The sequence below is a fragment of the Ostrea edulis genome, chromosome 1, assembly GCF_947568905.1.
Source record: "Ostrea edulis chromosome 1, xbOstEdul1.1, whole genome shotgun sequence".
NCBI lineage: Eukaryota > Metazoa > Mollusca > Bivalvia > Ostreida > Ostreidae > Ostrea > Ostrea edulis.
This window is the reverse complement of record NC_079164.1, coordinates 18,562,040-18,588,488: the sequence shown is the minus strand read 5'-3', so window position 1 is coordinate 18,588,488 and position 26,449 is coordinate 18,562,040. Positions and strand designations below refer to the sequence as shown.

At 34.9% G+C, this 26,449-nt stretch overlaps 1 protein-coding gene across 2 annotated transcripts; it reads left to right on the top strand.

Moving 5' to 3' along the window:
- The first annotated feature begins 6,734 nt into the window (after window positions 1-6,734).
- On the top strand, window positions 6,735-26,393 carry LOC125662454 (uncharacterized). 2 transcript variants are annotated; one of them, XM_048894695.2, is made up of 7 exons: window positions 6,735-7,317; window positions 9,640-9,769; window positions 11,973-12,056; window positions 12,214-12,300; window positions 20,424-20,456; window positions 20,639-20,731; window positions 26,018-26,393. In XM_048894695.2, the coding sequence occupies exons 1-7, from the start codon at window positions 7,100-7,102 to the stop codon at window positions 26,114-26,116; spliced, it is 744 nt and encodes a 247-aa protein (XP_048750652.2). In that variant the 5' UTR covers window positions 6,735-7,099; the 3' UTR covers window positions 26,117-26,393. The 2 variants fall into 2 exon arrangements, with proteins under 2 accessions (XP_048750652.2, XP_048750645.2); XM_048894688.2 differs by having other exon boundaries at window positions 6,745-7,317; window positions 20,424-20,483.
- Window positions 26,394-26,449: the final 56 nt, after the last annotated feature.

Genomic DNA, 26,449 nt, shown 5'->3' with positions numbered 1-26,449 from the left:
AATGCTGATTTTAAACGAGACTGCACCATCAACTTGTTTGCTATTAGCATGCTTCGATTTAAAAACTAACCATACGCAGGATAAGGTCTTGCATATCGAATCAGTTGAGAATCACGGATTCCTGTTTTACGTAACTAGATTTATATAGGATAGTTCGGAATATAATGCAAGAGTTACGCGTTTATTTGCAACAGTTAGCCTTATAATGCGAAAATTAAGCATTTATTCTCGAAAGTTTCTCGATATAATGCGCAAAAAATATGTTATTTCTAAGTACAAAAATGATATCAGCGAGTTTTCCAAGATAACATTGACTGCATGCTAGAGATAAAAAGGTGTGAGTTTTCCATCGTTATTAGTTTCGATGAGTGAAGGAAATTCATTGTGTAATTCAAATAATTAATGAAATAATCTTCACACCCTTTCTCACTAAAGGGAGTCATTTGATGTTACCGGTCGATCAGCTACGAGCGGAAACACATATGAGCAAACTGAATACGTACACATGTACACATTTAAAATCATTATGGTCTATGAATATTTGAAATAATGTCTGTAAACCCTCTGAATTGATACTTACGTTACTGTCGCAAAGTCGATGTAACCGAAGTTAGACATAATGTTTTACTTAATAACACCATTTCCGGTCATATATACCATATTAATTTAAAAATAAGTCATGGCATCTTTAGCATTTAACGTTCTTTTTATATGAAACTGCATCATCCATAAAGTGCAACTCCAGTGAATATGTTTGTCGCCAATTTTAAAATACATACGTTATCGCTTTTTAAAACTTGACACAATGCTGCTAAGAAATGGATTTTTTAAGTGTAATACAGTTCAAAATCAGTCCAATATAATCGTACTCAAATAACAACTACACAACTATCTTACTTATGAGTGTTTCTGTAGTTATCATATGAACAAATCACGGAATTGGATAGTTTGATTTCCTTCGATACATACGTTACCTATATATTTTAATAAGTGAATAGCTGCTAACAACATCTGTTGAGCCAATATTTGATTCCTGCTGTATATTGAATTACTATAAAAATGAAATAGAACGGTAAAGAGTAGTTATTTTCAAACGTTCAGTCAAAAAATGTTGTTATCTTACATATGTTACCAATACTTACGTTACCAGAATTACAAAATTGTGGCTATAACCAAACGCAGTTTCGTATTGCATCACTTCGCTTGAATTGAAATACTGACAGCCATTTGCAAAAAAAGTTTATCTGCCGCGAGAATTTGATTTGTAAGAGGTTGTATGCTGCATAGTTATACTTGTCTGACTTTGCTGCGAGGTAAGCTGTTATTTAAAAAAAAAATCCGTTTCACACAGGTGTTGTTTTTTTTACCAATATAATGAAGTGAAAAACGTAAATTTAAAATTGAAATTTAAAAATATATACATCAAGTTCGCCGATAGTTGTTTATGGCGTAGATGATGTCCGATACCTACGTTACTGATGGTAAACGTATGTATCAAGATTCAGATGTCGTATTTGCAATTGCTTTCTCTCTACCAAAATTGTATTTCAGCTTCCAATAATTCAATGCTCTGTTCATTATCTTCACCTTTCATGCAATGAGTTTCTCATAATCTCTAGCTTCTATTATAGGGATTAAAAATGAATAGTTAGCACAGAGTCGCGTCAGCCACTTCTTTCACGACGTTGAACAAAACACGGCATCGTCTTATCACCATAAAATCTACCAACTAGGAATCTTACCTATGTACAAGGCCCAGTGGCTGTAAAAAAAATCTGTTTATCTCCAGTAAATCACCAGGTGTACAATTCTCCAGAAGACTTGCCAAGCGCTCCATTTCAAATGGCAATTCACTATTTCTTGCTGTCTGAACACCCTTTCTCACTAAAGGGAGTCAATTGGCATATGCTAAATGCCGAAAAATAAACATCCGTTAAATAGTATACTTTGATGAAATCTGTGAAGGCCAACATATCATGGAACAAAATTTGAAGAATCAACAACACCATTAAAAGACTTTTAGAGATATTCACGGTGAAACATAGGTCGTAACCTTGCTAGTTGTATACACATGATATCTACGTGACTGTTTTTGTACGCTTCAATAATATTTCTGCATAGTGGAAAATTGTTTTCAAAAGCCATATTTCAATGTATAACATGCACCCGATTTGTAAGTTACATGGTTGTGAAGACGAATACATAAACATTATTTTTGTTTACGATATGGTTTTAATTTGTCTATGAAAACCTTTCATGTTATTCTTAAATAAAACAACGAGTCGTCTAAATCTAGCTTCTTAAGGGATACATCATGATCTATAAAGATATTTCCCATCAAATCATTCGAAATTGGACATAATTGACTACATACATGTAGTTACCAAATATTCTACTCCCAATAATCAGTAACGTAAGTATGCATCCTTGTGCTAAAATAGTGCACAAAGAATTATTTGTTTTGAAACAAGTTACAATTTAATTTATTGTGAGAAAAAGTAATTCAACAAATTATTGGAAGGTACATGTAACTGTAAACAATAAAAATTAAATAGCATATGAAAAAAGGGTGCTTTCTGCATCACGTTACGTATGTATCCTGAAAACCATTTGCATTAAAATATGTGTGGTCTTTTTATAAACAAAGTGGTCTTTTTATAAGCAGCGTTCACGAAACAACTTAACATTTAAACGGCTAACTACAAACATGGTGATAATCAACAAATTCTATTGATAAACGCAGAAAATGATATGTTCATGGTAACGTATGTATCAAAATTATTGGTATGTCTTTATCAAAGAAAATCTATTTTCTGTTGTTTCTACGAGTTTGAAAGTACGGCAGTTCTTCCATGATGGTAACAGTGGATGAAGATGGCATAAAATGAAAAGTTAAATATAACTTCACGTCTTCAGTATAAACAACATAAAACGAATATTTATTATGAAACTAATGTTTCATTGATATCTCATATCTATAGTATTTTTAAACAGCAAGTCATTTTATTTTTCAAAACTACCTTTTCAAAATGTTATTACAACATGTTGAGACCTGCTCTATGAAACATTGAAAATAAACGGATTGTTTCATAAATCAATAGATATTTCAATTTTTTTTCATATACAATTCTACTTGTGCAATAACTCCTGTAAGCAATGCATGCATGTAAATATCTGTTGATAAAAAAAAGTTAAATATATGGAGCAGTGATCAATCCCATAACCCTATACAGAAATAGGTCAAATACATGCACAGATATCTGGAAATACCAGAGGGGATCACCAAGTAGGCCGGAATATTACCTCCCTCCCTCCTTCATTTTGTATACATTTTTTCTATATCTAGTAAACGTAATACCTACGTAGATTTTTCTCTAAGCTTGCCGAAAAGACCCGAAAATTTGAAGTTTGTCCCAATCTGGACGATCCTTTCAAAACGAAAGTCTTTGCAGGCTGTGAGACCTTTAGGGACTTTGTCAAGGTCTTCGATAAAGAGGTAAGAGAGATTCTAGATGTCAAGATTTTCTTGTGATTGAACCCGCTATTCTTTGAAATTAAAATCGGACAAGAAATTTGATGCCAAAAATGAAAAATTATGCCAAAATGATTTATTTCAATTTTTTTTCCTGTCAAAACTATCAGGATATTTCCTGTTTGCTACATTGGAGAAATTGCGAAGTATGTCGATCTCAACAACAAAACGTACGAAGTTTCAATTAACATCTATTTTAAAATATTCACAAATGAAAATAGGTAAATGATTAATTATTATAATCTTTATGGGAAATCAGGTACTTCAATTTTAAAGTCAAATAAGATAATTATGTGTTCGATCATAGTGTTCGAAAGTCTTGACAGAGTACTCGAAGGTCACAACCTGCAAAGACTTTGTTTGAAGGGATCAAGATGGTGGCAATCCTCGAATGATTCCGCTTAGTCTCGTTCAACCAGACGCTCGGCTGTTTCCGTAATTCTCCGACGAGCACAGAGTGGTAAAGATTGCATCGCAAGGACGAGTCTTACAAAATACCGGTATTTAGTTTGTTGTTTGATTCAACACACCTCCAAAATAACAACTACCGAAGAAATTTTAAAAGATGCCGTCGGTGCTACCGTGTCACTGAGTAGGGACAGACTAGGGTAAAATGCGTTAACTAAGTCCAAGATGGCGACAGGCAACTACGCTTCTATTATTTTGCACCTAATATACGAATATATGAAGTATATATTGCAAAAGAGATGGTTAATGCTGCAGTAGTCTAAATACTAGAAGGTGAATATTCCATAAAATTCTGATGATCAGCGCCTATATAGCGACATAGTGTGTTTATAATCCGATCACGATTAGGGTAAAGGTAAAGAAAACTTTATCAGTTTTAATGACTAGGGTAACGCATACAGAAATAACTTAGTAAATAAAATGTTGAAGTAATTGATTGTTTCAAGGTCTGTCCTAATGTGTTACTTTTGTGTTAATCTTTGGAACAATCAGGTATCGAACCTGGGACCCTTATAGTACAAGTTGGGTGCTACCCAGGCCGATTTGATCATATTACTGCAATATAAAATTTAAACCTATTTTGGAGATGATACAAACTCTTCATAATGAGGAAACGAAAAAATGGTTTTAGAGAAAATGTCAGAAACGTCGCGAATGTTCTTCAACATTACAAGTATTAAATTTTACCCGTGCAGGCAATTTCTAAGTGATCTGGTTTACAAACTCAAGCAGGTTTTTATTATATATCTGACGTATTATATCACGAAAATTACACGTAAACTTATTCTTAAAAGATGCAAAAGTTTGGTGTTATAACGCAAAAGTTACGCGTTTATTTGCAAAAGTTCGCGTTTATTCTCGGAAGTTTCGCGTTATAATGCAAAAAATGTATGTTATTTTTAACTACGAAAATGATATCAGTCGGCTTTTAATGTCTTGTTCCGTGATAAACTAAGAATTTTCAAATCAAAATAAATAATTTATAATTGTGAATTTGTAGTTTGAATATCAACTTTAGATTGCAAATTATCAATCTTAAATTCCTGAATTATTTTTCGGAAACCAATGTTTGTGTACAATGAAACATCTATTGAATATTGATAATGATTTGAAATTTGAAAAGAGAAACAAGTCTGTTAATAAGATTTGTGCACCTGTATTATGGACAATTCATTTATGTCATTTATAGAATTCAAAGAAATGTCCATGGGGAAAGTAAGCTTCCTTTAATTTTCTGGTTTTGTTAAAGCAATAAAGATATATATGCAAGAGCTTGTTCTGTTTATGGTCAATTTTTAAATCGAAGCAGGCTATTGACAAACAAGTTGATAATGCAGGGATTCTAGTAGTCTCGATTAAAGTCAGAATTTCGCAAATTCTATGAGCATTATAATGATCTAGTTTGCCAATGCAACCTATCATTGGGTCAAGTGTTGTCTGACGTGTTTCATACCGATTGTTAGGCCATTCTTTGCACACTGATTTTGACTACGGATAACTCCGTTTACCTGATCAAGATATAGGGTTCACGGAGGCGTGAGCGGTCGGCGGGGATGCTTACACCTCTGGTATATCCAGGGTTCCGTGTTTGCCCAACTCTATTGTGCATTGCTTATAGGAGTTATGAGATTGATCACTGTTCGTTATCTTCGCCTTTCATGCAACAGAACAATAAGATGATTGTAAAAGATTGCAATATTAGATATCCCTCTACTATCGAATTAATATTCAAATCTAAGAAAGGTTGTACAGCTATGCATAATGTCCCATCTCAAAGAAAACAAAGTTATTGAACTTCTGAAAATAAATGGATTGGAAATGGTATAAACTTTAGCAGAAATGAATGGGATACTATGCACATCCTTCCTTATAAAACAACTGCAGAAACAAAATTTCAGTGGTTTCAATTTCAAATGCTTCACAGATTATCTGCTACAAACTACTGTTTGAATAGATGTGGTATTAAATACTTTACATTATGCTCTTACTGCAATCAATTGCCAGAGACATTAAATCATTTGTTTTCGGAATGATTTTAAATAAAAGATCTTTGGATTGAGGTAAAAAATGTTCTAAAATCTATATTCGATATTGATATAAACATAAGCAGAAATTCAATTTTGTTTGGTAAAATAGTGTTATTGTGAAGAGTTTTAAAGATTTTCCATATATATTTGTATGTAAAATTTTGATCCCTTGTTGTAGCCCCATCCTACCCCAGGGGGGCTATGATTTTAACAAACTTGAATGTATGTACACTATGTCAGGAAGCTTTCCTGTCAATTTAAACTTTTCTGGGCCAGTGGTTCTTCGGAAGATTTTTAAATGATGCCAACCTGTTTTTGCATTTTCGTTATTATCTACGTACCATTTAAAAGAGGTATGACCCTTCATTTGAATAAACTTGAATCCCCTTTCCTTATGAATGATTTGCACCAAGTTTGATTGAAATTGGCCCAGTGGTTCTGGAGAAGAAGTTGAAAGAAGTTTAAGAAAAGACAGATAAAAGGTGATAAGAATAGCTCACTTGAGCTTTCAGCTAAGGTGAGCTAAAAAGTGGGGGTTATAATTCAAAAGTTTGAATTTTTGACCAAAATACAGAATTTTAATGCAAAGTTTCGGGTAGATTGATTTTGACTTTTTTAAGAATCGGTGTTGTTCTGTTTGGAAAAATATATCAACCAAATTAATGAATTATAACATTTGAATTAGTTCCAAGTCTCAACTATTCAAATCATAAATTAAAAAAAACTGAAATACAAGTATAGGGTTATAAAAATTGATGATATATACATGTAGGATAAAACAGAATTTGTAAAATCATACAGATTTAGAACTTGCTGATTAAATAATCCTCTTACCACAAAATATAGTCACTGCCAAAGCCTTTCAAAATTTGAATTGGCATACATTTTTTTTACTTGAAAGGGGTTAAATAATACATAGATAATATGTTTGGACCAATGGGATCAATATCGAACCAGTACATACAAACTTTTAGCATCCTACGCAGTTGTGCTCAAAAGCCGATGAGCTGACTTCCTTAAACTAACATTATTAAGCATACCTTATATTTTTCATTCATGCCAATTTTGATAAATGCGTTATGCTTCCTTCAATGTGCTGTCTTTGATGAATTTTTTTAAAGGAGATGGAATGGTTATACACCTATCATGTGATGCTAAGAGATATACAGACGCGGTTCGTAGTGTATTGGAGGGATTGCTCATGAAGCCCGTCGTAAAGATAGACACGTTGTCAGATGCTTTAAATGGCTGCGATGCTGTCATCAACAACAAGATGGACAAGACGATTATGTAAGTTTCTTGAAATAAAATGCGTCTATATATAATAATATGTTTTACGATGTGACTGTTGAATATCATATACCTAGTGATGTATCAGCCTTGATAAACCTATCTTGGCTAGGGTGAGACTGCTGCAAGGAGGTGGGGCTGTCTCGCCCTAAGGGCCGAGGTATCTCTGCCTCGGCCCGTTATCAAGGGGCTGTCTCGCCCTCAAATTTCAAATGGCTTTTTCTTCTTTAATCTTTAGAAATCGAACAAAACTACATGAAAAAATGATGTTACACCCTTTTCTTTCAAAAATATAATACTTTCTTCCACGACAAAATTTAATTTAAGGGTGACGGATTGATTGATTGTATTTTGCTTCAGGTCTCTCTCTCGAGAATTTTTCACTCATTTGGAGACGACACCAAGACCGGTGAAGGGCTTCAAATTTAGGCCTATACTCGGCGCTAACGACCTTTGAGCAAGGAGGGTTCTTTAGCATGCCACACCTACTGCGACACGGAACATCTGTTTTTAAGGTCATCTCCGAGGACCCGCGATATTCACACCTGATGCCGAGCGTTTGGCAATGGAACTGTCACTACCTGTTTTAACGACTTAGGTCTGTCGCGGCCGGGATTCGGATCCCGGCCTCCTGCATGCGGGGCGAACGCTTTAACCTCTAGGCCACCGCGGCGGTCAGAACCTAATTCGTTTCTACGATAGAGATTTTATTCAAATTTTGATATAAGGTAAAACATGCATTGTGAGTTAAAATCCATGAAAAAAAAACCCAAAACAAATGCAAACCGCAGTTGATTTTCAGCGGGGGGCGTTTCAAAAGTTGGCTATGAAGTAGCCGCAAGTGCAAAGAAAATATAGGGGAATTTTCAATGTGCAATATAAAGTCTTAAAAAAAAGAAGACTACAATAGAGTTTTAATCCAAATTAAAGAATGACTTTAAAAAGACATGTAAGAAAAAAAGTATGGGTCATCGGCAATTTTTTTCTTCAGGGGAGCATGTCAAAGTACGATTTTTGGCCATTTTTCAAGGAAAATGTCATTTTATAATAAATGGATAAAATTTCTACTTATAGTTTCACACTTTACCTTTATAGTAAATAAATATGTGGATTAGGAAAAAGTTTATCAATCATACATAAACACTGAGCCATTGCATAATGTTCCAGGGGTGGTGTCAAAATATGTAATGTGTGAACTGTCACAAATTCAATAAATCCGATATATAGAGCCCAGTGTGCAGCTTAAGGCAACAGATTTGTATATATATGTAATGTGCACATTTTGTTTTCATTTTCATCATCTTTAACTTTTCTAAATAAATTCAAAAATTTCAAATGTTTGAATAAAAGCATACATATTTTATATTGATAAGAGACCAAGTACATGACTTATCGGACAGTTTCAAGATAGGATCTAACATGTACTTCAAGTGTCATTCAGAACTTCATTTATAAGATTTTTCTGATGAACACTCTCAGAAACAAAATGGACTTTTATTCCCTGAAACATAGATTGAGCATAAATTAATACAGGAATTCTGACATTGCTTGTACTTGTATGGAATGTAAATGCATATACATGTTTATGTAATCAGACACGAGTAATTAAAGCATTATTATACCTCAGTGTATTTTTCTCTATATCAAAAGATAAAGACAAGCCGATTATTTTCGCCAAAATATATGAACCTCTGCCGTGTGATCGGATCTGCGCTAGGATGATAGTCTTCAAACTATTCAACGGCAGCATCGATTTTTTTGCGCAATTCGGCATGGTGACATCAAATACAAAACCCAGCGGAGGATTCAACGTCACAACTATAGCAGCGTAGCGTAGCGGAAATTGGGTCAGGCATGCGCCAGACTACTATTCCCAACATGTGACGGAACGATTTGCTTCGTTGTCGGAAGAGAAATTATTCTACTTTGGTATAATAATAAAATATATATCCAATGGGTAGGGGCGATAGCGTGTTTATTGTCATCCGACTGAGAAACTACCCCTCCCCCAGATCGTCTGGTGGTGAAGGTAGCTAAATTTGCCGAAAAAATCATAAACGCGGGTTATGCAAATCTAATTCTGCAATGATTGCTAAATCCTGAGTGACAACCCTGGCGAAGGAGCAGTTACTGCCTATTTAATGTTAAGTCGGACGCGGCCAAGGCAATAGCCGGGCTGAAACTTTCGACCTCTCGGTCGCGAAGCAAACGTCCTAATCACTAGGCCATCGCAACTGGTATACTGGAAATGTATTATACATGTCATACATGTACATCTTTTGTACGATAAGAAAAATATGCAGTGTGTGATTTCTTATTTAGGCCAAGGGATCCAGAAGCAATTGTAAATGCTGCAAAAAGTATGCTGGGAAAGGAAGGTTATTCTCTACTTTTCAAAAACTGTGAGACCATGTGTAACTCGTGGCGGTATGATGTACCGACATCCTACCAGGTAAGTAAATTTTTCGCATGCACTTAAGAGTTTCCCCCAAGTCAAACTAACTTGATTAAGTTCCTGTGTTGAAAATGCGGCAACCGTATCTGTCTGTCATCATTTTAGTTGAGACACAGATCTTTAGTAGTTTTCAGCTTACATATTTTATACAAAAGTAGTTGATCTACTATTAAAGGATATTTTGGAATCAAAAGTCAAGGTGAAAGGTGATGATAACCAACAGTGATCAATCTCATAACTCCTATAAGCAATACAAAATAGAGAGTTGGGGAAACAGAAACCCCTGTATATACAAGAAATGAGATCAGTGCCTAGGAAGAGTAATCATCCCTATCGACCGGTCACAATATATCTTCAATCTCTAACTATATTAAGCTTTCATTTTGATGCAATATTGGAAGTTTTCAGCACTTCACCTACAGCTGGTGACATCCCATTATGAGAGAAACATTCTCAAAGGGACGTAAACTAAAGAAACATAAACCTTTCATATTGCGATTGGTTGTCGTCCGTCATTGTACGTCGTGCATTAACAACTGAATATTTTTATCTTCGTCTTGACATCTACTATACCAATTCTTTTCAAATTTGGTATTAAGCATCTTTGGGACAAGAGTGACATAAATTGTAAATTTCAGGACGACTGCACCCATGGGGCCCTAGGAATAGGGCAAACACTGTCAAATATTGACCAATTTTTAAAAAAAAATGTCTGTACAACCGCACAGGTGTAAGAAAAACTAAATGAATAGTGATGTAGAGCAGGAAGGCCTCTACCAAAATTGTAAATTTCTTGATCCCCGGGGTAGGGATTCTGACCCAGGGTGGGGCCAAACTTAGTTTAGGTGTTTATGTGTAAAACACTTGAATAACATCTTTAGTGCTATTGATACTAAATTGAAACTAAATGGATATTTAGAAGGAGTGTGTAGTCCTTACCAAAATTGTAAATTTCATGATCCTAGGGTGTAAGAGTTTGGTTTCAGGGTAATGTCAAAATTATTATAATGATTTGAAGGACTTTTTTAAGGTTACTGATACCGTATAAAATCTAAATGCATATTAGGAATAGCAGAAAAGGATGTACAGAAATGAAGATTTTCGCAACCCCAGGGTTTTGTCTCTACGATTGGTCTAAACTAGTCATATAATTTAATATTAATACATATATTATATAAAGTCTTTCATCAGTGTATGCACCTTTTAGGGCATTGGAGTTTTAAGAACACATCTTGTTTTATACTGTTCCTGAATATTAGAGTTTAGCCTAAATATTCCGAACAGGAATTGTTTTTTAAATTTCATTACCCTTAGGACTAGTGATACTTTTGACTAGTACTCAGGTGGCCGGTATGGCCTGTGGGCCTCTTGTATATAAAGGTAGTGAAAAGTGAAAAATTATGTTGTCACGAGGACAAAAGTTAAGGTCACAGTTGACTTTCAATTAAGTGTAATATACTTTAATTAACACACTATCTGAGAACGTTTTACAACAAACAACTTAAAATGAGTGACTGACAGACAGCTTTCAAATTATACAGAAAAATATTTATTTATGAACGTAGGGTGTCTGTCCTGCCTGTCTTTCCTTGTTACGCGATATCAGTTTCAAACAAAAAACTTTCAAATTTCAGTAAAGGTAGTTGTACATTACAGAAAGACCCTATAGATGTTTTGGTCATGAAGTCAATGATCAAGGTTACAGCAGATAATCTCTCAAAGAACAGAACAAATCGCTTGCCAAGAATATATCACGATATACATCGAATGTGCCTCAAGTTTTCGCGCAAGCATAGTATAAAATTTTATTAAAGCAAATACACTTAAAATGAAAATAACTACTTTCACTTTACACTGTTTGCTTGAAAAACATCTACGTAATTTCATGTAGATGTTGACTACCGATTACTCCGTTTAAGATAGAAGGATCACAGCGGGTATGACCGGTCAACAGATGATGTTTACCCGTCCTAGGCACTCCTGGTGTTTCCAGGGTTCCGTGTTTGCCCTGCTCATAATTTTCTATTCTGTGTGTGATTTATGGGATTGATCACTGTTCGGTATCTTCTCTTTTCATGCAAGGTTGACATGTCCTTTATTTTTGTGTAAAGAAAAAAAAGTATTATGTGCGTAACTTTGAAAAAATAGTGTTGTAGATAAAAACCTTCGACAGCTACTAGTGATTAATGTTTACTTTTAGGCTGTTAAGGTGCTGGAGTTGGTGATAGCTGTAGCGGCGGGAATATTTGTAGGAGCAATAACGAAGGAACTGTTCGAGGACAAGGTGATTTTATAAAGAAACATGTTAAGTGCGAAGAATGATTCATAGTCAAAGAATGACTGAGTGATTAGATGATCAGATTTGTTACAGCTTTGCTTTATGTACATCGCCAATACTCCGTTTGTATGAAAGGGTTAAAGAAAAATGTATTTTATTTTAGATTGGGTTTACGTGGGCCACGGTGGCAGGGGTCACTACTGGCACTGCTACAACTGCTGTGATACTGTATGCAGTATTAGATTCGGCGGTAAGATTAAAAAAGTATAGATGTAATTCTTTTTCTTGCTGACTCAGTCGTTTTCGAGGTTTCTACACCTGTCAATGAAATTATCCAGATTCATTTATTTTTATTCATGTCGAATTTAAATTCCCACGAAATAGAGATTGTTAATGAATGGAATCTAATTTTGAAGTAAAAACTTGTCCGATCAAGGGTGAGTTCAGTTTTGAACTACTTGACCTTATAGAAGAGAGTAAAGGTTAAAAGTGGTGTGCCATCCACTTCTTACAATGCTGAACACTACATATGTTAGAAATGGGAAGAAATGAGAAAGGGTTCTAAATCATACCTTGGGAAAAATTTGAATGAAAACGAACTAGTAAAATACGATCTTGTTGTGGAGAACAGGTAGCCATTCCGATGACATGAGACACATATTTCATAGGCGTTTTGAAAATAGGTAGACGGTATAAATTGTCAAAATAAAATCATTTATGAGATATTCAGAAAAGAACCCTGTATATCCTATTTTAGAGACCAGCCTCTTTCTTGTTATGGGACAAAAGAGGTTGAGTGATATTTTATAGTGTGATGATCATAGGAATTTCACGCTCTTTCATACGAAGAGAATATTAAAAGCGATTAGCAAATCATATTTCAGATTTTGTTTTAAAGAGAAAGGTATAATTAAGACTGTAAGCAAACAACATAGCTCATTCAATCTCTTTAAAATAAAGTAATATAACAGTATGAGGTAGACCTAGGTAAGAGTAAATCAGGGAATACAGTGGCTAAACAAGATTTGATTCTCTACTTATTAGGGCTGTGCAATAATATTGATATTCTGGGGCCCGTTTTTGAAAACAACTTACGATGAAGTCGCAAGTCCTAAATTGTATTACACAGTTATTACTTAAGTGAATGAAGTAAAACTTTTCTGAGGCTTAATTTTAAATATTTCTTTAAAATATATTGCATTTGGAGCGAATGATCTTACAATAAACTGGAAAATTCCAGTAAGTAAAGTTGATCGTAAGTCGTAAGTTGTTTTGTAAATCGCGCCCATGGTGTATTGCGGTTCGTTGACAAAAAATATCGTATTACGATACGTTTTTTCAGTACCGAATTAACAAAAAAATGCTCGAGCTCAGAATTAGTTACGAGCTAAGAATTCCTCAAATAAAATCGCACAACGTACCACAGGCATTATCGTAACGATGGCTTAATTATTATGTTTCATGGATTAGAAAATGAAATCCATGATGTATGCACTATAGTTAATTCTAGTCACCATCTGCTTAAATTGTATATTACCGACTTTAAATAAATATTACTTCCTTGTACACTACGGTATAGAAAGGAAAGCGATTTGAGGCAACTCGCATCCTGGACTATAAAACGTACATCAAACCAACAAACACGTTCCAATATTTGGAATGCAAAAGCGCACAGTATGCTTCAGTTTTAAGGGATTTATTAAAAGTTTTAACCATACGCCATATGAAAAAAGAAAAAAAAAGAAATGGAGTTGTACTAACGTCAAGATTAAAAAATGGCTATAGCGATAATGCATCGATCAAAACATACAAGTTGTACTTTATCTTGCACTTGCATAAATAAAGTCAAACTTTATGTTATCAAACACGTTTCAATGATAGGTGATGCAGCATGCAATCAAACTTAAACGGGACAGTAAATAGAGAGCCAGATAGAGACACTCTACAATGACCCTATGATTGATACTAGTTTTCTCTTTGTATTCATAAATTTTTAGAAGTTACCAGATCCTTCCAATGAATCAAGTCAATCATTTTGAACAAGTAGTGAAGTGTAAATTTAGACTGATTACATTAATTTGTTTAAGTAGAAAAGTAGCGAATATTCGAAACAGGGTATCATTAGAAACCCACGGTCGGTCGCACTTCTTTTACCTCCCGTGGGACACAACGACGGTATTTTCGCATAACTCATCAAAATGCATGACATTACGTGTCCTATCGAGGACCAATGGGAATCGCCCTAAGTATTCCCGAAACTCTAAGCGTCAGCAGTAATGGCGGCGCCCATTAAAGTGTGTGTGTTTTGTTGTGCTACTATCACAGATTGGGGTTACAGGGCTCTGTTGTAAAAAAAAAAAAAAAAAAAAAAAAAACAACTCCCAAAACCCCCCCCCAAAAAACAAAAAACTTCACTTGAACAGTACAGCTATGGGCTAGTGTGCCTAAACTTTCACCCAACAGACGCATCATTTGCGTGCAGACTTTGTACAAATAAATTAAATCGGGCATGCAAACTCAACGAATCAATGGTCACGAAAGTGGACCAGATGAAGGAGGAAAGAAATAAGTTGTTAGGTATGTTTATATTTTGAATAAAATTAATTTTAAACAAAATGACAATGACGTTGTAAAACATCTTGGTGAAAGCTTTGTAACTTGTCCAACTTAAACGTAGTAAAAAATTCGCTTCGAAAGCCATGATTTTCTATGCTCCCGAACACCGGAAATAGGGGGCTTTTACATTGGTTGAATATCGCAATAAGGAAATTCAATGGTAATGCGACCAATCGCATAAAGAAACCGAGACACACCTTCCAGCGAAAATATCAGCGTTGTGTCCCACAAGAGGTAAAAGAAGTGCGACCGATCGTAGGTTTCTGACGATGACTGTTCAAAACATAAAACCGGGAGATCTTCAAGAATGTAATATTTTGAAGAAAAAAAAGTAATCGAGATCGTTCAAGACCAGGCCCTAAAATGTTGAAGGTTAGAAAGATACTACGTCAAAATTAAATTTCGAATGTTGAAACATGAGAACATTCATCATGAGACAAGAATGGACTATGTATCATTCCTAGAACACAAGTCGATCAGAAACCATTTCCGAGAAATTGTGTGGACTAAGAATTGTCAAACGGGCGCCAAATGAAAACCAGAGGTGAATTTTAAAAGACTGTCGGTAACAGATTGCGGGAAACGTTATTAACGTAGTTCCACCCTCCTGTGGCGTCATAAGATTTCGCAAAGTGAATGATTTGATAAGATTTATGCATGACAGGAACATAACGTTTGTCGCAGTCTTTTTCAATAGTTATTGTAAAAATAAATCTTGTTAACCATAAAATATTTCAAAAGTCCAAGTTATATATGAATAATCAATTATATGTTTCAAAATACTGAACCCAAGGGCAATAACTCTGTTTTCATTAAATTATTTATCAAGTCCATTATGCGATAGATATCCTTTACTTTTCACAAACCATTTTGTATATTTTTTAAAGAATTTTAAATACTATTATATCGTTTTAACCAGTATTTGTGAAATTTTGATAATGCTGTTTAAGAAAAATTGCATTTTTTTGACGTTGATAACATGTATATGTGTGCTAATTGATGAGCTAATTGATAAAAGAAAAATTATCAATACCGCAACATACTTATTTTGTCATTTTTATTTGTTACTAAGATATATCATATGAAGAATATACAATCAAATATAAGATTGAACCTACAATTCTAAAGGGGTGGAAGTACCTTAAATAAATTATTGATGGATTGATTTTATTTTGTTTAACGTCCCTCTCGAGAATTTTTCACTCATGGAGACGTCACCAAGACCGGTGAAGGGCTTCAGTAAAGCATGATATGAGGCTTAATAAGTTTGAAATGTAAAGGTAAGAAATTATAAAACGTCCAAAAACAAAATCGCGATATTGTGAAAGCCCCGTACATTCGATCACACACAGGATGTTAAATAAGGGAGTACACCCAATCAATCTACATCACAATTGTTACATGTACGTATAAATTTGTGAAAGAAGATGGGTGACTTTATCGAGCCGAGAACCCACAGAAGGACAAATATCAAATTTAAAATTAAAACTCTCAAGAAAAAGAAAAATTTGCATTTTAGTTACAACAATCAATCCATAGTTTCCCAAAATGCTTTTTCGATGTGCTCATTTCAAAGAAACATTGAAACAATCCAATTCAAAATCACGTATATGCGACAAACACATAAAATAACAGTAAATTTGACTAAGCGGATTTTTATATGGAGTGGGCCAGGTCTCCATTGTGATCTGAGTAAAATATGTTAGTACATGTTCAGATGTAAAATGTTTTGTAAATAAAAGTATGGAGACTTGACTCACTCTTTGAAAAAAAACTTACTTAATGTGTATAACTTTTGTCGTATTATCAAGAAAATTCCTATATCCACGACGGGTGACTTTACATAGCCTGAAATCCAAATAATTGTCATGGGATGGATAGGCGAAGTGGTATAGCGGCAGTCTCACTGAAGTTTTGGACAGGCCCAGATTGCATGTCTGTGGTTCGAATACCAATTTTTTCTACCTATTAATTTTTTCTTATGAATTATTAGATTATTTGTTTCTGGTATTTTATGCTAAGTTTTACTCATAACATGCAGTCTTAATGACGATCACAAGTACAATTGTAATTGATTCCAACATGCAGCTAGTGAATAAATGTAAACAAGTATGGAGCCTCCTGTGAAATATGGATGTTGTTTATAAAATCGACAATTTAAAAGAAAGTTAGGCCTAAAGAGAACAATTTCAACAAAGCTTAAGAATCAAATATGCAACCATTGCAGACTATCTAAAAGGCACAGTGAACTACAGTTCAGTACAAAACAAAAGCAAATCAAGTGTCTGTTTCTGTCCCATTTGTATTTACTGGGAAATCTAATAGCAAATGTGCGTTCTGTAACTGTAAAACCGGCCTCAGAGTTGTACCAAAAGAGGCGAGAACTGATGCCTTTATCATATTCAGTATATTAGTACCAGTAGATTGTAAATGCTGTTCAAAAACATTAGTAGGGGAAAAACTGAATCCAAATCAAAGCATTAATACTGCACCATACAGAAAACGCTATTCCACATTTGATTTACACCACAAAACATGTGAGGTCTCTCATTCATATCAGTTAATATGTCAATGGAAATGCGGAGCACGTACTTTTGGATGTTACGAGCATATCTGCAGTGTCATTTGGTACCTTAGGTACTCCAGGCATCAGTGTAATTATGTGTGTGTTAAAAATCACTGTCTGATATACATGATGCTGCCTGTGAAACAAATTCAGATGATGATTTTGATTAAATATCCTTCATTGAAGTATGATCTATATATTTGTTTTTAATTCTAAATATTTTGGACAGCGTTTTAGTACGGTACTGTATCTCTTGTAACTACGGGTACCATCAACGCGGATTTTATACCCCAATCATGAATACTAGGCTTATTGTTCGCCAAGTTCACCCATCTTCTTACTTCGGGTAAAAATGTGCCTGCAATGCACGATTCGAGGTACTATTTCACCCTGTTTACTGTTTCAATTTAAGTGAAAAATCGTACTATTCACTATATTTACTTCTTTCCTTGTTGCTTTTCTTTACATTTACCGGTTCTCATTCCTCATCAATGGCCATGTGATAAATGTAGCTAAACGTCTCATGAAGCATTCGCTTTCTCCAACCCACATTTTAATGTTTAAAAAAAGAAACCAGAAAAATATGGCATAAATAATAGCCAAAATTTTATTTCCAGTACATGTATATGAATTTTATTGATATTGTAAGATATAAAGACAAATGCATGCGCATAAATTATACCGCTACAGTTTTCTTCCGTAACTTATATCTTAACTGCCCGTAACTTACTCAAAAATAATTGTTTGCAAATACTTTTTATCTCCCCAGCCTTTAACCCAGATTAACTATTTTCAACCAAGAACACATTCAGTTTCACGTGTATATCAAGTTGTCTACGGATAGTACACTAATGAGTCGCATAGAAAACCAAGTACGGTATTTTGAAGCGCAACAAAAATCCCTACGCCCATTGAAACTCCAGACCCTAAGCACGCCAGGTACACTGTAAATAACACCTTCGCTGAATAGACCACGTCTACTTTTTAGGTAACCTTTCAGTAAAAGAAATTGGGCATCTAACCCCGAATTGTACCTTGGTAATTTAGGGGGGAAAATAGTTTTGACTTTTGAGTTAAGTTGGATTTTTCTGTAAGTATAATTATCATCAGAGACATATAACAGTATTTAACACATAGTGCATTAATTTTGTTTGCGATTAACTTATCAACAATAACAAACAATGCTATAGATATTGCCACGGTATCTTTTTAAAACACCGTCTTCATATAATGGATTAAATATGAAACATGGTCTAATCACGAGACTAGCTGTAATGAAAGTTTGAGGTCAATCTTGATATTTCTTGCATATGAAACATAGTTCGTAGAACTTTTTAATTTATTTTTCCAGAAAGAAGTTTTCAGTCATTTTTGTATCCTATTGAAACCACCCTGCTTTGCCATATGATATGCTGCTTTTCATGTTATATGTACATGTACTGGTGAAATAAATGAAGTCCCCATACCGATCTCGATGTTGAACAATGACCGAAGATAGAAATATTCAGTAATAAAACATTGTTCTTTTGTATTACATTTTAAGAATCAGTATTCTTTATTTCAATAATCAAACACGTCTATATCAATTAGTTATCACTTTCCCTGTGTCTATAATTACACGAGAGCCGAAATGCAAGGCTACAGGTAATTCTATTTTTAGAACGACAATTTTTTTTCCTGGTGTCAAGCGTCCTCGTTTCTCCCACGACCCAATTCATTTGGCGGAGTAGCTTGTATACGTTAGCACTATTAAGAATACTGGAGTTTTGAAAAAAAAAGCAGCATCATATTGATTTTTAAAATTTGGTTTACCTCTTAATTTTATAAAGTTTATCAACGTGTAATTTTTGTGTGTGTTTGATTTAGATTTTGTGTTGTTTTAGCAGCGATTGGGAGTATGTACTACATGTATATATTGACACGTCAATTTAATACGCAAGTTCCGAGTTACCCAAAAGTTATTTCCCTTTGTCGAACTCTTTCGCATTTTATGACGTATGGTGGGTACACAATGTATACATTATATCGTAGACTGGCATTGTACATAACGATTACGTACGATTAATGTAATAAAAGCGTAACTTTTGTTTATATCAATCACTGGTATGCATATTCTGGCCATATCAAGCTTAATTTGTTTGAATAAGATCATCAAATTGGCTATTGAATCATTATTCGTTTCCTCTTCTATATGAGTGACGCTTTTATCAAAGAAAGATGGCAATTAACAATATTTGTTTGAGCCATTTTGTTATCCAATACTCATAAACTCACTAAAGTTGCCTTTTCCCTGAGATAGGATGGTCTCAGAAACTCTGGATATCATATTTTAAGAAATAATACAACGATAGTAATTAGCAAATGTACCCACTGTCATCATATTTTACGTCATAATTTACGAAAGAGTTCGACAAAGGGAAATAACTCTTGGGGAACTCGGAACTTCCGTATTTGGCGGATGTGTGGTCAACATCCGGCTTGAACACGATGACAATAGCCGGCAAATTGCTCTTCGAGCGATGAGCCCAGCTAATGATAACAAGAGACGTTTGGTTTTGATGTAACAATGTTAAAAACAATTCTTACTTCTCATTAAATCCTCCTGATGCCTGAAATCAATTCAACTCGAGAAGACCTTTCCAACATTACTCTGAAATTCGACCACTCCTAGACACGGGGTGTCCAACGCGGGAAACGCTCGAATGGAACTCGAACCAACGACACTCCGGCGCAAATTTATTCGTTAAGAATATACCAACGATATATCAATTGACTATGTTTCGAAGGGTCCTGAAAATTGATAAGATAGAAATAAGAAAGGTGTAATAATAAAGAGAATAAAACCAACAAACACACAATGTTTCTCCTATGATCCTCTCAGGGGAGAGATAGTTATTTCACAACTTACATGGATACTGTATATCAGAAATGATGCTGAATAAGTATTAGTTGTGAATTGCAGGAAAATATCTTCATGTAAAATAGTATCAGATTTACATGTATGCAATCACAATGATGTGAAACCGTTTACATTTTAAAATATGTAGATATAATTGGAGATAAACCTGTATTCATACATGTTTTACCTTTTGGAATAAAGTGAACTTAATATGAAAACAAAATAATAATTGTTTCTTTATTATGAAATAAATACAGCTATTTTTGTAATACAGAATTTTCATTTCATCTAGGTAACCGATTCTCTCGCGATGGGTTTTGCAAAAGTAAGTGAAGTTGCCATATCTGGATGTGTAAGTATCATTTACAATACATTGACAATTGTTATCGATTTAGTCTTCTAGAGTTCAAAAACATATCAGGTCTTGCTTTTACTTGTGCAAGCATAGCATGTAAATAATCGATTTCGAATTTGTCCTAATTATACTCGCTGTTTCCTTTTCAATAGATTGCTGCAGGAGCAACTAATGTGGCCATGGTAGTAGCGGTGCCTCTTGTACTGTATGGTGCGTACAGACTGGTTAGGAGCGAAACGTTCAAGGTCTGGTATTACTAATTGCTTAAATGTGAAAGAATGTGCAAACAAACTTAATATTAAACTCATTTGCTCTTTTCTGATCGATGAATGTTCATCATTCATAGTTCTTTCTGTTCTCTGTAAACCTTTCATTTCCTCGTTTCAAAAGAATCTCAGGGGTGTAAAAAATATGAAAATAGAGAACATTTTTTTCAAATCTTCTTACAGCGGGGGTATAAGTTCTCAACTAAGATCCAAAGAATTAAATAATACTAAACATTTTGCATATGACCCATGGCGTTCGGATGGGGTCACGGTAGGTGTCTAACGGTAAATACTGAACATATTTTACTGGTACAGTTTGATTATAGTAGGTTGACATAGAATGAAAAGGTGAAGATAACGAACAGTGATCAATCTCATATATCCTATAAAGAATACTAAATGAAGAGGAGGGCAAGTACGTATCGCTAGACATATCAGAGGTGGGATCGGGTGCCAAGGAGGACTAAGCATCCCCGTCGACCGGTCACACCCGTCGTGAGCCCCATATTTTGATCAAGTAAACGTAGTAATCCGTAGTCAAAATCAGTGTGCAAAGAACGGCTTCATTACATTACATACAGCATTTTACCCAATGCCAGTTTGTATTGGTAAATTACATCGTTATAACGGCCATACAATTTGCTAAATGCTGACTTTAAACGAGACTGTTGAACCCTGTAACATCAGCTTATTTTCAGTATCTTGTGTCAATTTAAAAACTGACCATACGCAGAACAAGCTCTTGCGTATCGAATCAGTTGAGAGACATAAACACCATATGCAGGTGATATTGGCATATTGCCACATAAATGTGAGAAATTGACGATGGAGAAGCTGAAGTCATCCCGTTTGTCATAAAATTTTATGTTAGTTTGCAATTAACATCTATGCTCAATAAAACATCTATGTATGAAGTAGATGTGGAAGACTCTATGATATCGTTTAATAAGAGACCAGTTCTGGATTAGGATTATTTAGATAAGTTGGGTAAGCATCGTATTGGACATGTCATTACGGTGATGTCAGTATGGTTGGAAATGACGACTTAAAGTCGCTAATTTAATAATGTCCGAAATTCAGAGAGCCCCGAACTTTAATTGGCGATATAACTTCCTTTCAATCATGAATTATGTCGAAGATTATGCCAGAAAATAGACAAAATATGAAGGGGAAAACGTGATAAAAAGTACAGTGTACAGTAATAACAAAGTCATTTATTAGACACGTTGGAACAAAAACGCCTACAGAATACATTTAATGTTCTACCAAGTCCCCAAAAATATTAACTGTTGTGAAGGAGAGTCTTCAGACGTTTTGTGCCACAACATATGCGAGATATGGTGTAAATGAATTGTGGATTTTCAAAAATTCCAAAGAACTTTCAGTAAATTTGAAATCACGAAACATTACAAGGGTTTTTGCAGTTTATGATCGGGTCCCTGTCTTTGCTCCTCGCGAGGGTGTTGACGGCTGTGAGGGGGAGACTTCGGGCTTGCTATGCGGTTGCATGTGCCGGGACGGTGTGGATCAAGTGTGGAGTTCTGGGGACCTTTTGGTGGACTTGAGATCGCGGAACATTTCTCGGATCGGCGGCATCTGGACCTGTGGCTTTTCGGCACTTAGCGCGGCCGTTCCTCGCAGTGGGTTGGGGACTTGATTTTTTGACATCATGGACGGTTGCTTCTTCGGCGGGAGTGGAGGGCGGATATATTCGTATCTGGTGGTCGGTCACCCGGGGAATATGGGCTTGGTAGAGCACTTACTGGATCCAGCAATGTATCTTTGTTTGTAAGGGTTTTTTTTATGTAGTTTAGGAATCCAGTATACAATGTAGGTACGGTAACTCATATTTATTTGAACCATTGACTGGGATATTAAATGTGTCTAAAACTGAAACATGGTTTTGAAGAATTTCATATTTTGAAAGGGCAGTTGGAGTATAAGTACGATTACCAAAAGTGGAATTCATGCCAAATTCGTTTAAAATACAGTTGTAATAATGAACCTTACAAACAAAGACAATGTTGTTACTAGCTTTGTCAGCTGGAAGCAAAACATATTCCTCATGTAACCTATATAATTCTTTTATCACTTCTGGTTTACTAAACACAGAAGGGTAGATGGTACATACTTTTGTTTTAATATGTCTAATGCGAGATTTTAATATTATCTTATGCTTTTAACCCATTCTGACAATGTATCAAGTTCTTTTTCATATTTAGCCCATCGTCTAGCATAATCTTCGACATAATTCATAATAGAGATGAAGTTCTGTCGCCAAGTAATAGACCGAGGTTCTCTGTATTTAGGACCTTTCAGAATACGTGATTTGAGGTCCTCATTTTCAACTATATCAACATCACCAGTAATGACATGTCCAGCTGGACTATAGTTGAAAGAAGATGAAGAACAAGAACACGTTGGTGGAAAGTTTGTTTATAATTAAAAAGTTTGGATGCAATAGTAGGAGTATAGCTGTAAGAAATACAGGGTGTAGACTTGAACTTGAAATGAGTTGGAATACTCGACTGAAGCCTTTTATGACAAAGAATGTTGTCTATCTTGACGGCATCTATTCCTTTGTTTGTAAATTTGAGCTTAAGGAGCTGGCGGCATGATTTGAAAGGAATATCATCCATGACCCGTGCTGGTTTAAAGAGCCTGTGATTGGCAACATCCATAATCATAGAGTTCAGTCTATATGCAGGTGTCATTTCATAAAAGGAAAGAAAATGATTACTGGTAAATTGTTCGTTTACAAGTTTTCATGAATTTCAACTATTTTAAAATTTTGTATTGACAACATAGTGGAAACTTACAAGAGTGACATCGGTGCTTATAGTTGAATTCATCATTAGAAATTAAAAAAAATATTAGATTGGGTTTGGACATAAAAATATTCAATTCTAAATAACTTAAAGTCTATGAAATTGCGAAACTCTAAGTATAACAATTCATTCTCGATATTGAGATACACAGGTACGTAGCATCATTTCTTACAGTAGGAGAGGGGACAGCCGGAGTTCACTTCAAACTTGCATTAAAATTTATAGTCAGGAAAAAGAATTTAGGGTACTTCTGCCCAAATCTTAATATCTTATAAATCGTAGGAGAGGGGGAGGTTTAGTTAACTACACGTATTTTTCAATTGAGCACTTTCATCAACTGCCTTTCACAACTACTTTTTAAAAAATTTAAAGGGGGGTGGCAACAAATCAATCAAACTTTGCATGTAGAAAATATGGGATTTGTATGTTAAAATTACGGAAAAAGTATATTGTTAAAAGGGGACAGACCAAGCTCCATGCCCACCCAACCTCCTGTTTTACATGCCTGGTATAACATTTACACCAAAAACAAATTCTTCAGTAGAAAAAAGAATCTGAGCACCCTAATTTAATTTTTAATGTTTTCTTCTTTGTAGATTTAACTATCCATAACAGACAGCAAATTTCATATTGAATCCCTACAAAATTAGACAGCAGCTAGAGATTGTTTTTATGAAAAACAAATGTCTCCCTAGCTCCCCAAATTGAAAGTGCTCCAAATGAAATTTCCCCTTATTGTACATGTACTGCACGGTATGGAGCATGAGCAGGAACATAGACATTATGAACTCCGATAAGCCCTATAGGAGAAGTGTTCACAAACTATTTTACACCCTCCACCCCTCAGATTTACTATAACTTTAAGAAAAACAATGGGATCCTCCTGTCCCTACAATATGCACATCTGCAAATGGCATTGAAGTATTGTAAAAACTTTCAAGTCTATTGGATAAGCCATGTAGGAGGAGAATTGTTCACAAGCTATTTTACATTCCCCACCCCTCTTAGATCCACTATAACGTTTAGGAAAACAATTGGATCCTCCTGTCCATACAATATGCACATCTGCGAATGGCAATGAAGCATGGTACAAAGTTTGAAATCTATTCAATAAGCCATATAGGAGGGGAAGTATTCACAAGATTTTGTGACAGATAGACGGACCGACAGAAAGTACAAAATCAATATTTTTCCCCCTGGAAGAGGGGAGACATTAGACTGACGGGGAAACCTGTATTTTGATATTTCGAAATGAAAAGTCGCTAAATTGTCGGGTTTTTTTTTCACCTCGAGAAGAAACGACAAGCGTAAAGACGACAAAATAGGTCGCTAATTTGCGGGTTTTCTTTGTCGTCTTTTCGCCTCTATTTTGTCGTCTTTTCGACTGGTCGTTATTTCGATGCGAAAAGTAGCTAATTATCGTTTTGTCGTCTTTTCGCCTCGAAATAACGGTCCTTCGGATGAGCCAATAAAAACCGAGGTCCCGTGTCACAGCATTGTGGCACGATAAAGATCCCCCCTGCTCGAAGACCGTAAGTGCCAAGCATAGGCCTAAATTTTGCAGCCCTTCACCGGCAATGGTGGCGTCACCATATGAGTAAAAAATTCTCGAGTAGGACGTTAAACAATATACAATCAATCGAAATAACGAAAAGACGACAAATTGTGAAATGGCACAAATCAGCCACCATAGGATGCAGACTGATAGCAATAAGTCAACTGAGTAACTCAAGTGACCTAATATGGAACTAGGAAATATTCATATTCTTGTGATCATTCATCCAGAAAATTAACTTGTTAAGCACTACTATGCTTCTATGCACAAGTACATGTACTCTGAAGTTGATATTAAAAAGATGCTGGAGTTCCTGATTGAAAATGTCTACTAGATTTGGTGATTAGGTCTTCCATTTGTGTGTTGGAATTCCCATAGGCTTGAATTGTGCTCCTTTATTGGCTGACCTGGGTTGTTTGTTTTTTGGTTTTTTTTTTTGTATTCTGATCAAGTCAGGAGTTCACAAATTTTATGATCGTGATAATGATCTAACTTGTAACCACAACCTGTCATTAGGTCGATGAGTTTCATAGCAATTTTATCTCTTTCTTTACACACTGATTTTGACTACGGGTTTAACTCATCGACATATAAGGCTCACGACGGGTGTTTCCGTTTAACAGATGATTCTTACTCCTCCTAGGCACCTGATCCCGCCTCTGGTGTTTTTAGATGTCCGTGTTTACCATACTCTCAATTTTGTATCTTCATGGTATTTATCGCTGTCCGTAATCTTCATTTTTGCTTATAAATATGACCTAACATGTCGTTAAATTGAGATACAAATACATGGAAGAAATATTTACACTAAGTTCTGTGAAAAAAATGTATTTAGAGTAAGTTCCTTCCTTAGTAAAGAGACGAACTGTTCTTCTTTTGTAGAATACAGTTAAAAATGGAAGGTTGAGGTGCAGCACTTTCATTGAAAAATTATTAAGACTGGTTACACGATCTCTGCATCAGAGGAGCCATACAGCATGAGTACAATCAGAAGTCGTGCATGTATGGAAACATATCTTATTTTCAGTGATTCTGTGTTCTGATTTTTGGCAAATGTTACTATATATGTTAACATGTATATATGTTATACATAAATAATGAGTTAACAAATAAGAAATTGCTTCGAATAATATGCAATCTTTATATTTTTCCCCTGTAGATTTTAAGATGGATTGTATTATTGCTTAAATGTTTATGAGTCGAATTATACATTTAACTTCAATATTTTTGCTCTGTAATTAACAAAGCATCTACTTACATGTATAACGAATGATTGTAAAGAGGTATCATATATATGAGGATGATTCAAGTATC

What these genes read in the sequence shown, in the direction of transcription:
- LOC125662454 (XM_048894688.2), top strand. Translation starts at nt 7,100, where the DNA reads ATGCGTTATGCTTCCTTCAATGTGCTGTCTTTGATGAATTTTTTTAAA. An exon ending in AGGAACTGTTCGAGGACAAG is followed by an intron (nt 12,057 to 12,213) that starts GTGATTTTATAA and finishes ATTTTATTTTAG; the next exon opens with ATTGGGTTTACGTGGGCCAC. An exon ending in AAGTTGCCATATCTGGATGT is followed by an intron (nt 20,484 to 20,638) that starts GTAAGTATCATT and finishes CCTTTTCAATAG; the next exon opens with ATTGCTGCAGGAGCAACTAA.